The sequence below is a fragment of the Ptychodera flava genome, chromosome 1, assembly GCF_041260155.1.
Source record: "Ptychodera flava strain L36383 chromosome 1, AS_Pfla_20210202, whole genome shotgun sequence".
In the NCBI taxonomy this organism is placed as follows: Eukaryota; Metazoa; Hemichordata; class Enteropneusta; family Ptychoderidae; genus Ptychodera; species Ptychodera flava.
The window spans coordinates 29,362,385-29,376,698 of NC_091928.1; the positions used below are offsets into that span (position 1 = coordinate 29,362,385).

General features: G+C 38.7%; 2 protein-coding genes across 3 annotated transcripts in view; both read left to right on the forward strand.

Moving 5' to 3' along the window:
- The window catches only part of LOC139134717 (uncharacterized), a 36,158-nt gene extending 28,642 nt beyond the window's left edge, over positions 1-7,516 (forward strand). For both annotated transcript variants that reach the window (XM_070701699.1, XM_070701693.1), the window contains one exon: positions 1,113-7,516. In XM_070701699.1, the coding sequence (XP_070557800.1) occupies positions 1,113-1,828 (716 nt within the window). In that variant the 3' untranslated portion in view covers positions 1,829-7,516. The remainder of the gene's footprint in view (positions 1-1,112) is intronic.
- Positions 7,517-13,285: 5,769 nt separating this feature from the next.
- LOC139134859 (cytidine monophosphate-N-acetylneuraminic acid hydroxylase-like) overlaps positions 13,286-14,314 on the forward strand; it is a 57,021-nt gene continuing 55,992 nt past the window's right edge. Inside the window, exon 1 of the mRNA XM_070701930.1 lies at positions 13,286-13,406. The gene's annotated coding sequence lies outside the window, so the exon portion shown is untranslated. The remainder of the gene's footprint in view (positions 13,407-14,314) is intronic.

The window sequence follows — 14,314 nt, forward strand, 5'->3', positions numbered from 1 at the left end:
AATCATGCAGATAAAAAAACTGCAGCGAAACGAGAACATTATTTTAGAAAATCTGGTTAAACAATTTCAATTGTTTTTAAATTTACAATTAAAAGATAGAGAGTAACTTGAAAGGTTAATGGCATAACAGCAAGGTTAATGGCATAACAGCAGAAATATTATTTTTTCACCAAACTAGTATTTTACCATCATTTATCATTGGAAGAGTCAAGCAATTGGGCTTGTAGAACATGGGTTTCCTTCATCCAAAATGAATTTTGGAAGAATTTTTGATGTAGCTGAACAAATAGAGCAGATATATACATATGAGAATTTTTGAACCAAAGTCTAAAAATGTGTTGCTATGGCAACATGGCTTTTACTAAATTAATCATATTCGTGCTAAGGATACAGATATACAACAATTGAAAGTGTAATCAATAAAACACATTTACAAGCTGAGTTGTTCAAAACATTTCGAGATCTATTTTCTACAAAAATTTGTATTCATTGTGTTGCCATGGTAAAAGGGCATTAAAGCTTAATCAAAATGATAATAGATGCATCAATGAGCTTGGCTGTACAATTATCATGACAGTTCTATTTAATTTGTGGCAATATTTATTCATATTTCAAAGGTATTTGAATTACTGTACAGCTAAGATTGTCAACACAAATCTGTTGCTCATCCTGTTTTGTTGCTTTGACCTTTGACCTTTCGGGATGAAACACAAGTTCAAGTGACAATTTTTGAACCAAGATTTATAAAATGTGTTGCTATGGCAGCATGGTTGTCATCAAATCAAGTACACCAGACAAAGTCCCCTTCATTGCGATAATATATTAATCAAATATGGTCAATAAACTACACATGAAAAGCTGTGTTGTTGATGACCATTCTTTGACAGAACATGCCCTTATTGTGTTGCCATGGTAAAATATAAAAATTTATGAGATGAATAATAAATAAATTAATAGTTTTGGTGAATGATTGACTTTTTGATTTAGTTTAATTTGAATCCATATCTGCTTTCAGCTTCAGGATATTAGTTCTTGTACAGCCTATTGTCACTATGTCAATGCATTTCTATTTCAGCTACTTTTATATCCTGTTTTGACCTTTGACCTTTCAGGGCGATGGTCAAGAAGAACTCTGAAGGGTCATCAAGGACACAAGTTCAAAGATGTGAGAGGTCTGGCATTCCACAATGATAAACTTTTGGTGTGTGACAGCGACAACAATATTGTACACATACTGAACCAAGATTACACTTGTGAAAAGGAGTTGGGCAGTTTCAGTGGTCAGTTTGCCAAGCCATTCAAGCCATGGTCCATAGCTGTCTCTCAGGACAACCTCTACTTCATCCTTGATAAGAATAATGTGCAAATAGTTGTTTGTGATCAAAATAATAAAGTTATCAGAATAATTAACCTACCTGCAGACTCAGATCCCTGGTGCATAGCTCTTGTGAAGGGGTTTGTTATTGTCACAGAGGTCAACGGTCATCGTGTCCTGAAGTACAGCCTGGACGGAATGTACATTGGAGAGTTTGGTCGTCAAGGAGATGGTCATACAGAATTCGACTACCCCTACTTTGTCGCTGTCAACAGTAGGGATGTCATCATGGTGTCTGACTGGGGAATCACTGCATCAAGTGTTTTGACACTCAGTTCAATTACCTGTACCAATACGGTCACCGCGGTACCGGCAATGCTCAGCTGTCCTACCCAGACAGCATTGCCGTTGATGGCGCTGACAATGTTTATGTTTGTGATTACGACAATGATAGGATTTCGATTTGGAGAGAAGATACAACGTGGCTACGTCATCTTTTCCATCGTGAATTGAGATGGCCCTGGTACATGGCAGTGACCGCCGACGGTGATAGAATTGCTGTTGTTAGTGGGTGGTACGAGTCCCGTGATGAAATCGTAGTATTTTCTAAGTAGACAGAAACACCAAGATGATGTGTAAATGTCTAAATTTCATCAAAATATTGAAATTTGTTCAAACTTTTGACGCGCTAATTTTAATCGTCACTCAAGCGTGACGAAACGATCGGCCTGCACTGTTTACATCACCCTCCAAACTAATAATTGGTTATTTCTTGCATTTAGAACCGAATTCTGGGGACAAAATATTCAAAGTTGTTGTCGCTACATCTCTAGAGTTTGAATGTGATGAAATTTAATAATTTCAGACACATTTTCATTGAAAAAATCGAGGAAATTTGACAAGAAGTGTATGACAATCAACGGTGATTTGTAAACATCACAACACATGAGTCATGTCAACAAATCAATAAGGGGGTTATTTTCTGCATTTCCAAACAAAATTTTGAACTGAAATATTTAACATAGTTGTCACTTCATGTCTTCGATACAAATATACCAAAAGTGAGTTGTTTTGTAGAATTTGTACTGAAATATTTGAGTCAATTTGTCAAGAGGTGTGTTCTGCAATGCAATCTTACTGATTACAGAACCGATCCCATCACATCTCAACTCGTAGAGAATGGCGAATCAACAGTTGTGTGTGCAAAATAATTTTTAAAAAATTACCTGCATATCCTCTGTTATCTCTGTTATGTATGGTTTAAAGATTTCCTATCCATGAACCAAAATTACGCCGACATAAGTCATTATATCCAACGTTTGTACGGACACGATGTTGACCCGACGCCATCGCGATGAACTATGACAGGGTTTGTGTAGAGGGCGCTATCACACAGCTGCATGAGGCTTCAGCTGAGAGACGGTCGATGAGTATACACAGCGCATGGAGATATAAAGAAGAAAATGATTGGTGAAACTCCTCAACTGTTACCAATGAACAGTAAGGGCGATTTAATGTCAGCTTTCCATGCTTGTTTAATTTATATGTTGATATTCGTATCGCCGAAGAACATCTTTTCAGTATCATTTATCTGTTAAGCCCTGCGTACGACGCTGTGTGTTCCCAGCGTTATACCGTCTGGCCTCTGGGAGGACTAGCCCTGCGAACAGGTCTGTGTGTTCCCGGCGTGATGTGTGGAGGCCGTATCACGCGGGAACACACAGACCTGTTCGCAGGGCTATGGGAGGACGTACAATGCAGAGAAAAAACCTCATCGTATGCAGGGCTTATTATCGGTTCAGTGTTTCCTGCTGTCATGATAAATAACCTGGAAACTATGTAGCCATGCGTACGATGCTGTGTGTTGCCGGCATTTTACGGCCTCGGGAACACACAGCATCGTACGCAGGGCTAGAAACTATTGTGGAAAGACCTGGGTACGTTAACTCAGTCCCTATTGTCAACTCAAAGGACAACTTTACTCTTGTTTTCAGTGGCATGATGCCGAGAGGGTCTGTCTGCACTATATATTTTTCCCCCGACTGCTTTTTGTGATTAAAAGGAGAATCGTAAAATTTGGTAAATGCACACAGCAGTTCCAAATCCATGCCAAATTATTCATGGGTAGGGTAGCTAGTTCAGAGTCCCAGTGTTCAGAGTACACATATTTACTATTTGGTGTTAAATTTAATTTTCCTATAGAATGTGAAAATTCCTTGTGAGATACGGAGGTCAGTATCGAAGTTGTATAATTTTCATCGGAGAGAAATTTACCAAGGTCATTCTAATTTTCTCAAGTCTTTGTATGCTAGGCGTCGCATACTGGAGTAGTTACGCGTTAGGTGCATCTTGAAAGTTTGCTGCGAAAACGAGCCCTGCCACTCCTTGACGTGTTCTGCTGGGAGTGGGGGCTGCGATGTGAAGAACTGAAATATCGCACAGGATAGTATTACACATGCACTATGCCGAGCGCACGGAATTTCGAACGGCGCGAATTTGAACGCCATTTTCGATCTTTACAGAATAATTTCAATAGACTTGGTCCAAAGTCCATTTAGCATCTATCCATCGGAAGATGTCTCGGTATTCCTCAAGTTTACCTACTTTTAAACGGGTTTTTCCAACTGTTACCGGCGATCACCTTGAAGTCAGCGCCATCTTGAATTTTAGTGCATGACCCATGACGTCATGCAAGTCTCGCCGTTCCCGTTCTAGTAAACAGACAACACGTGCGCTCGACCATCGTCTTTCACACTTCGCATTGTCGGCAACGTTGTGCGTATTTCGCAAAAAAACCGGAAATGTAAATATTGTAGATTAAAGGAAATAAAAGAAAAGAAATTTGGAATGAGTTGTGTTTTTGCACTTTTTTATATTTCATTTTTTTTAAATTTGGAAGGGGGAGGGGGTTTGACATGCATATTATGAAAGTCTTTTGTTTTATAAATAAACATAATTGTATAAAAATAGTTGTATAAAAATAATTGTATAATGCAGGCGCACATAAAGACATCTTAAGTCGTTAATCCTCCTAAAATATTTAGTTTCTCAAACATTACCGTACCAAGACCCACTGCAATTTGCTTACCGCCAACACAGGAGTACGGAAGACGCAGTTCTCTGTCTTCTACATACCCTCACACAACACCTTGATACTTCCAATGCATCTGTTCGAATTTTATTTGTGGACTTCTCAAATGCATTTAATACTATTTCACCAAACTTATTAATCAGAAAATTGAAAAATATGTCAGTATACAGGCAGTTAATTTATTGGGTTGCAGATTTTTGGTCGCATGTGCGATTGACAAATACCGGCTCGCCTCAAGGCTCGGTTATATCACCGTCATTATTTACCATATTTAATCTGATTGTACCCCCATACACGCGGACAGTATGATGATGACAAGTCTTTAATTGGCCTCATTACAGCAGATCAGGACACAATCTATAAGCAAGAAGTGGACAGATTGGTTACATGGTGTGATGATAATAAATTAAGCTTGTTTTTGAATGTAAAGAAAACAAAAGAAATGATAATTGATTTCAGGAAAAACAAAATCAGTCCACCTCCGTTAAAAATCAAAGGTGAGGAGGTTGGAAGGGTAAATTAATAGTTAGATATCTTGGGATCCTTCTTACAAACATGGTTTCTTGGGATGACCATGTGAATATGTTAAACCGTAAATGTCAGCAAAGATTGTATTTTATGCGCAAGATTGCATAGATTTGGTGTATCCGGGAACATTTTGCATATGTTTTACAGATCAACGGTTGAGTCAATCATCTGTTATTGTATTTCTTGCTGGGGCGGTAGTATTTCCTCTTCTAATAAAGTTCAGATAAATCGTATCATCAAAGCTGCTAGGAATATTCTAGGCGTACAATTGTATAGTTTTGATGACTTGTATATGAAATCAGTGAAAAACAAATCTACAACTACATTGTCTGACAAAACGCATCAACTGAATAGTAATTTCACTAAAATGAGGTCTGGTACCAGATACTATTCAGTAAAGGTGCCGCACAAACAGGTTTAGAAATACTTAAAATTTGTACCCTCAGCAGTGAGAATTCTAAACCAATTTTCTAACAGGTGAAAAAAACAAAAAAACAAACTCATTAATGGCTACTGTTAGAATTATTTAAATTGTATTGTTGTTGATCGACAAGTGCTTTGTCTGTTATTTGGAACTGTGCTTTTTAATCTGTGTGATCTCTTTGTATTTTATATATTGTGGAATATTTCTTTTTAGACTGTGTACACCACAACACATTTCAATTTTTTATATTGGATTAATAAAGGATATAATAATAATAAGTGGTCCTTCATTTGAAATTTAGTAAGAAGTTAGGGTGTTGGTTCAGTTCAAGTTCAGAAACATTATGGAGGTCAAATGTATGAACTGTGGAGAAGTCTTTGAGGAGAGCAAAAGGTTACAGACAAGTCTCCATTGGAAGGGATTCATAAAACAGAAAATGTGAAAGATATAAAGGAAATAAGGGCAACTCCACACATCAGCTCTACCAAGTTTGTTTAATATTACGATATGGTAAATAAAAGGATCATTGCATTTATTTTGTGTTACATGTGATGGAGAACATCATGATCTATAATGTAAAATTTCTCTGGGGAATTTAACATAATTTGCATGATGGATAATAGTTGGAAGAAGTTTAGTGTCATTCAACAATTTATTTTATTTATAAACTTATTACATATTTTATTCACAATTTTTGAAGTTAAAAGTAATTTGCTTTCTATTCATTCACTTTTTACCACGCGAAATTCGCATAACGTAGCCGACAATGCTGAGACAGCAATACTAGTCAGCGCACGTGTTGTTTGTTAATATCTGAATGCAAATGAAGTAGGAACGGAACTTGCGAGACTTGCATGACGTCATGGGTCAAGCAGCTTTAAATTCAAGATGGCGGTTATGCAAGGCGATCGTCGGTCTTGCTGCGAAAAATCCATTTGGAGGAGAGAAAAATGACAAATACCGAGTATTATTGAGCGGGTAGGTTATATGAACACCGGACACGGTCCTTTTTGAAAAGTTATGTCAAATTTGTGCCTTTGAAAATTTCTGGCCAAGGCCGTATCCTGTGCGATATTTGCGTATTACACATCGTAGCCCTACCACTCCAATGACCAACCTACCCGAGTGGTAGAGGCTACGGATTCGCAGCAACTGAAAGTGCGAGTACAGAGAATGCGCTCTGTCAGACACAGTCCTTTCCATTGCGATTGTAGGGAAATGCCGCGCAGCTGGGGAATTCAGTGCCCGCAGCTACAATAAATTTCTGGATATTTTCCTTTCAATGTGATTTTTTTACCTTTGACAAAAAACCCCGACGATTAAATAAATTGGAATCAAAAATCAGCCGTGCCCAAAGCTTCCGTTGATTGGACACGAGAGACAGATTTGCAGATCTTTCGCCGTCTGGTGTCCAAGCACTTTTGAGGTTCGGAGGCCTTATTTCCGGTCTTATAGCGTTGTAGTAAAGTTCAGTAAAGATTTGCTCATTGGCTTTAGTGGCAGAAACATAGCGACAGTAACTTTTACGTATCAAATTGCGTTTGAAGGGCGAAATAGAGAGATACATTTACATATACACATACACATGTATAGCGCCCTCAATGTTGAATTCTTTCAACTACTTTCGTTCATATCTTATTTCCGATATAAACATCAGAGCTTGAGTTTCTGATTCAGTTTAAAGCTGTGACACTACGATACGAAGGCATATTTTTCTGCATAAACCAAAAATAAAGTGGTAAAGAATATGAAATTAAATAAAAAGGAAATATAAATAAGGATTTAACGAAGCTATCATCGCGAACTTTGTAATTTATTATCAATATGCTTGGAAATTTTACCATCTGCATTGTGTTTTTAAAGCCGCATCTCTCATTCAAGTCTAGATTGATTGAAAATGTTTTGAACACTCTAGCAGGTATAGGGCTGTATCAATGTACTCTTGTTTAATTATTGTGTCCAGCATTACATTTGTATGACTACTTCAGCACATGTACAGCAGTGAACATTTATATATCACCAGAGTTAACGTTGTACTGAGAAATAGAAATATCACGGTTGGAGGGACCGTGAAAAAACTTGCTCTTTGACCAGACTTAATGGTGACTCATGTAATATTTGTTTATTTTGTTTCCAATAAAGAGATAAATTTGGCAAATTGTCGTGTCTTGCTTTATTATGATTGAAGAGTGTAAAAGTCATTGATGTTGATGTTACAGTAAGCAAGAATGTATTTATGCTGTATTTTTCAAAAACCTTTGGACAAGATTTAAAGCAAGCAATAACTTGTTCTAATAGTCAACTTTGATGGTGAAATCCAACCCCTAACTAGACTGTTAATGTCTGCCTGAGCGACTTTGTCCTTTCGACCTCACACAAAAGTACTGCCAGTTCATTTTGAGTGAGTGCAGGCTATGCAACAGTCTACGACGTCGAACGGCCAACTTATCCACAAAACAACCAGTTATGGTAACACTAATGAATTAAGTACCAGTGATTGTAGAGTCTAGAATGGTAGGGGACCTGACAAATTATAAACTCTGTGGCCTGATGTTTGTTTTGTACACAATCAGATAAAACCAAATTCCAAATTATACATGTAAACACTGATGAGACTCAAGCATTTTCTCTGGAACTGGGGCCTTTAAAGCTCCATTAGCTTTTACTTATGATTTATTTTCCGGTATTTTTGTAATGCCTGTGATGCAGTTTCTTGTTCTACTCCAAAAATCGTATCAAAATGTCTATTACTGAATCCGATAACAGAGTACTGCTGTGCAATGGCCAATATTATTGATAACTGTGACTGCAGAGTTTCTTTTGCAAAGCTACAGGGGTGGAGAGTAATTTTTTACTAATCAGCAAAATCTCCTTGAGCGAAGTGAAAAGGCTTTAAATATTAAATTATTACAATCGCATTAAAATTGAGCATAGTATATATTATTGCAAACAGTATTAAAGGGTCGTAATTTGACACACAAACAACAATGTCTAAATTTTCTCAGGAGTAAGTTAGCCATGCCATATGGCGCTCAATATCATCTTTCAGATCAGGTGTAAACACATGACCAAGATACACAAATTTAGACACAAATTCTATTGTATGACCTAACTGGTGGGATAATGCTACAATCGTTTGGAGATTTAAAATACATACGTTTTTGTTTTCATTACATTATAAACAATATCAGTCTCCCCAGCAAAGTGCTGGCAAGTGTTAATAAGTTTCCTCAAGCCCTTGATAGAAGGTTCAGCTGATCACATATATCATCTGCCTGCGATAAATTGTTCAACATAGTGCCACTTTTTTCACAACCAATCCCACAGCAGACAAGGCCTTGTTTGTTTAGGTCGTCAACATGTACATTAAAAAGTATGAGTGACATAATCCCTCGTTGTCGCAAAACAAGCCGCCATAGTTGCTTTTCCCCAAGGAATGCAAAACATCTGAGAGCAATACAAAATTTTAGAATACGAACAATATAAAGAGGAATGTATATTTCAATTGATTTCTTCAACAAAGTAAAATGATTAACCTTAACGAATTCTGTTTCGACATAAGGAACCATACATAAACCAAACTGTCGTTTTTCCTATAATATCTTATTGTTTCTTTTAAGAGAAAAACATTCATATCAGTCCCATGCTTCCCTTTGAAACCGAACTGGTAATCTGAGGTTGCAAGTTGTGCAGCACAGGGATTACATTTCGTGAGGTTTTCTGGTACAAATCCGTGCAGTAACATCGAGGAGAAACACATTGCAAGGTGAACTAGCAATTTACAGCCAGCATAACGCAAATGCTCTACCCGATACCATCACTGCCCGGCGATTTTCCCACGGTAAGATTGCCGATAATATTACGAATTTCGTCGACATTTATAAGCATCTCTTCGGCATAGGGAATGTTGTCAAGTAACACGATTGGAACTAATTTGGGATAATTGGATTGTGAAGTAATGTCGATTTAATCTACAAATGTAATCTCTTCTGCCTTTCTTTTTAGGTTACACTCTTGTTTTGATGAGTAATTTGCAAATATTGCAACATTCAGCTATAGGGCACCTAACACTTTTGAGAAATTTGAAAAATATGAAAATCCAATTATCCCAAATTAGTTCAATCGTGTTAAGTGCTGTTTGTACAAACATACTATACTTCACATTATGCACAGAGTTCATAAGGCTATAAAAGTGGTCAACCCACATATTTGCAATATTTTGATCGCCTTTGGCATCGTTCACGCAAGTCGCTGAGGGGACTTTTTTGTTGTTCAAACTAGCAACGGCGGCCCAAAAACTTCTGTGCTTATTTTCCAGTAGGGCGTTTGCCATGCTATCAGCCCGCCTACTCTCTCCTATACTTTCTCAAGGGATATTTGATAAAAGATCTCGCGCCACGCATTTGCCCTGCAATCGGGCCAATCCTTGGTTCACAAGCTGATCTCCATGTAATGTAATAAGGCGTGCTGCACTATGTGCCTCTTTGACAACATCATTCCCACCAGGTACTGAATGATATTTGGCTTGCTTGAATGGAAGACATCATCACTTGCCTTGGTCAAAGTATTACAGATTTAGTTATAATACACAGAAATTTGACTAATACGATGACGTTGACGGTATTTTGATTGTTTACAATAAATCAAGTCGAAGGGTAGTTGAACTTTTGAGAAACAGAAATTGGAACAAACTGAGTACTTTTGGATATCTGAATCATCAACTTTCAACCATTCAACCCCTTTCCAGTTTGCCTGCTGACAGGTGTTGCCGGAATTACTGTTTGAGCGAAGTGATAAGGCTTTACATAACAAATTATCTGTTTGAAGACCACAATCATTGTTATTGACGACAAATGAATTCTAGCCTGGACTGGAGTACAAAAGTCTCTCTGATTTACGACACGTCACCACACAATGTTTTTCCATTAATAGGCCTACCAGTTGTATGTAAGTTACGCAAGCTGGTTTTGTGCAATAACCGTAGCGTGAATATGCAGAGCTTTGTGATGGGCAAGGTGCTCAAAGGTCTGCGTTCACCTTCCTCGCAAAGACTAAGGCGTTTTGGAAACGGTTTAAAGAAATTCGCGAAACATTTATATTTGGGAATATATATATATATATATATATACGATGAAAAGAACAGGAAGTGTGTATAAAATTCTCAATGCAAAACGATGGGCTAACACCATGTAAATACTCAGTGTCAACAACAACTAATGCGAGAACCAGGGATTGAGAACTGCCCCTTTCAAGAGAAGATACCCAGGGTTCCACGGGTGCATTCCTCCATTGTGATGATTCCAAGGAGGCAGTGATGAGCGACAACTCTTGTTGACTGTCAGGAACTGGGTTTCTAGGGCACTTTTAAATCACCATTGTCGCTAATAATTCTTTATGTTTTCTAGACCCGTGTGACTTGTATTGGTAGCGAAGTGGAAAATCGGCGTTGCACATATTTAGGCTTCAGAGAATAATTATGGATACACTTGTCGCGATCACGTGAGCTTTATAGGTATACACTCACTTGTAATCTAAATATGCCCATACATGGTCAAAGGGGCGTTCCATGGTATTCAAAATGCCCATGTGAGGGCGCTGTTTTTAAAAAGCGGCCACCCGCTTAAAATCTGTGATTGGTTAGATTTTTTCTCTTTCCATGGTAACTGTGGCAAAATTGGAACAGGTGACAGTATACCTTTAAGCAGCACTAAATCTGACAACATGTATGTTCGTTGGCACTAGTCCAGATAGTGAACATCCCGATAACATGACTTGTACTAGCGTTAGCTGATTGCGTTACGGGAGAGTAAGTACGGGATAAAATAAAGTACAATCAGACATTTACAGTCACCCTATTCCCCGCTGGTTGGCGGGAATTGTTCGCAAGGTGCATGTCAGGTGTTAAGGTTGTACACGCCTCAAAATTGAAAGACTTTCCACTCGAACTTTTGTACGAAAACTTAAACCATTCCCTCTTGAAATCAAGTTTAAGGATCGAGGGTCATCGTGCAAAATCTTGATTTAAAAGAAACAAATCGCCCAATAATAAGGGAGCCTTCAGAAATTACAGGGGGTGGGCCGGGGGAATTTGGGGAGGGTCACTTTGTAGAAAACAGTTCAAGGGGGGGGGTCACTTTTTATAAACCTATCTTGGGGAGGGTCACTTTTGACAGAAGCTGATTTTATGTCCAAAACTTTGATTGTCTGTGTGATATTTCCTGAATAGGAAATCACCTACAGAATATGTACACATTATCCACAAGTTTCACAAGCAAAGAAGATGCAGTGGTATCCTACATTAAAGGGACAAAGTCGGCCATTTTTCATGAATTTTGTTTGATGCGAGATACTACTTATATTGCTTGACATGTCAAAAGATACTGAATGAATGGGTGACCATGCATATATTCGACCTCGGTTTTAGACACGATAAACGAAATCCTGGCGAAAATGAATTAATGGTCATGACCATGAATATGTCCGCGAGAAGCTGCAATAATTTTAGCCCACGGGCCTTCGTTTGCCGTGTTGCATGTTGGCTATTCAGCCCCGTGGCAATTTTGCACAGCAGTACACAGAAACGGCCGAACTGGCGGCGAATCTCCCCTTACCCCACGGAAATTTAACAAAAGACTTTCTTTCTGGTCATAAGCGATCCCATCGAGGCAAACCAAGTGTTCGATAGTCGTAATTTAGGCTGAAAAATGACAGTTGAACAACTCTGAGAGTAGGTTTTCCCTGCGAGATCTCGTCCGTTCAAGATGGACGCAGATTTGAAAGAAAAACTACCCTCAGAGTCGTTTAAACTATCATTATTCAGCATAAATTACGACTATCGCAGTTGATTTGCGTCGATGGGATCACTTATGACCAGGAAGCAAGTCTCTGGTAAAATTTCCGTAGTTTCGCCGCCAGCGGGGGCCGTTTCTGTGCACAGCAGATCTGCTGTGCAAAATTGCCATATTTTCTATGGGAAGTATTTGTAGCCCTGCGGGCCGGGGCTGAATAGCCAACACGGCAAACAAAGGCCCATGGGCTAAAATCATTGCAGCTAGCCCCCGAGGTGTATTCGACCTTAATTGTCCCGATACATCTTGTCTTCAAGTTGTTCTGTAGCCAAGTTTCTTTCTCCTGTTTCTCTAGGCTTCTACCAAAACATAAAACCAGTATATTCGGAAACAGTTTAACCACTTATTGCGTTTATCTGATCTCTGTACCTACTGACATGCACCCCGAGATCGTACAGTCGCCACTCCTATGCTGACAGCGCATGTCCTTCGGGAACTCCCTACCTCTTCATGTAAATAAAACTTCTCCAAATTTAAATGTCGACACTTTCAAAAGACGCTGAAAAAATAGTTTCAGAGAGTATTTGCACTATCTTTGCAACTCTGAACGTTATTTTACTTTGGATATTTGGCATTGAATATGTTTTTCAGACAGGTAGGTCTGTGTAAAAAGTTCTATGGAACTTATTTCCACAAGACCAGAAGGAGAGTGCCAGGTGGGGAGGGGGGGTAATAAAATATAACAAAGGGGTTATTACACCGCGATCCAGAACCAAGACATGCATGGACAAGAAGTTGAATTAGGAATCGTTCATTATATCGCGGGGAGGGAATAATCAAACAGAACTCATCACATGTCCAGAGTAAAAAATGGAAAAAAAAAGACACGAGATATTTCTACCTGACTGCTGATACATGGGTTATTCACATGACTATCGGCCAAAAATGGGATGCATTCTAATGTACAACATGCCATATTAAATCTGATGAATGTGAAATCTGAGAAGGCCAAAATAATGGTATGTCTAACCAGCGAAACATTCTCACTGTCAAAGCTCTTCGCCTTACATAACGGAGACGAAAGGCCGCAAGGCAGTAGCGCTTTTTTAAAAGTCTGAGGATATCTGTAATTCATGACTACTTCAAAGGAACAACGTATGTTACAGCGTAAGACGGAAGTATGGTCGTGTCACATTTCTCTTGAGAAAGGTGACGTACTCGCTAAAAGAACTGTGGATTCACATCGCATTGCTGGATAAGGTATACTAAAAGCTCTTTAAAATGTTCAGATGCCGTGCTTTTTGTTCCTTGCAAACCCATGATAATGCACAGGGAATCACAAAGGTAGATTATCATAAGAAATTCGCAATACCTCTCCACGGTCCCTCTATCACTGTGACTTCTCGTATAAACTTCAGACGACTACCACGAGTGGCGGTGAGATTAAGCCTTCACCATGCACGGCAATGCAGAGTGTTAAGTTTTGAATGACAAAGACACTTTGCCCAAAGCAAGGGTAGAAGCATTTGCAACATTGCTAGAAACTGTAGAAATAAGGGCAGCACCATTACACCCCAAAATGTTGAGGGCGCAGGGATAACACACAAGTTTGTTTTTACGCCATGCAACTGACATTTTTACAGACTCCATGTATGTTACAGTTTCTGAAAAGAGTATTACAGAAAGAAGCAGGACAAGAAACTTAATTTGCGAAAACTATTCGTTCAGCAGATTTATATTCAATATTTTCCCCACTTCCTTCCAAGATCCTTCGGGTCTGCAAATCAGTCGACTTCGAGAAATTAGAGTTCTCTAAGGCGTTTTTAATATCTAATTTACTATTCAAACATATTCTTAACAAAATTCACTAAAGGCTGTCCTCTTGCCATGACTTGAATATCAACCTGCTCTCTCTCTCTCTCTCTCTCTCTCTCTCTCTCTCTCTCTCTCTCTCTCTCTCTCCAAAAGCCCTAAACTTCCTTCTTCCCGCCGTACGATTTTGCCATCCCGCGAGTAACTCGAGCAAACAAGCGATTCAAACTCCCTGTCCTCCCGTGCATTGCAAGTGTTTTACCGATCACCCGCTAGGCAAACGAATAAATTTCATCACCCGGCAGTCAGGGTTCTGTAGAAATGATACTAGTGAAATGAACACATGTTTTATTGCT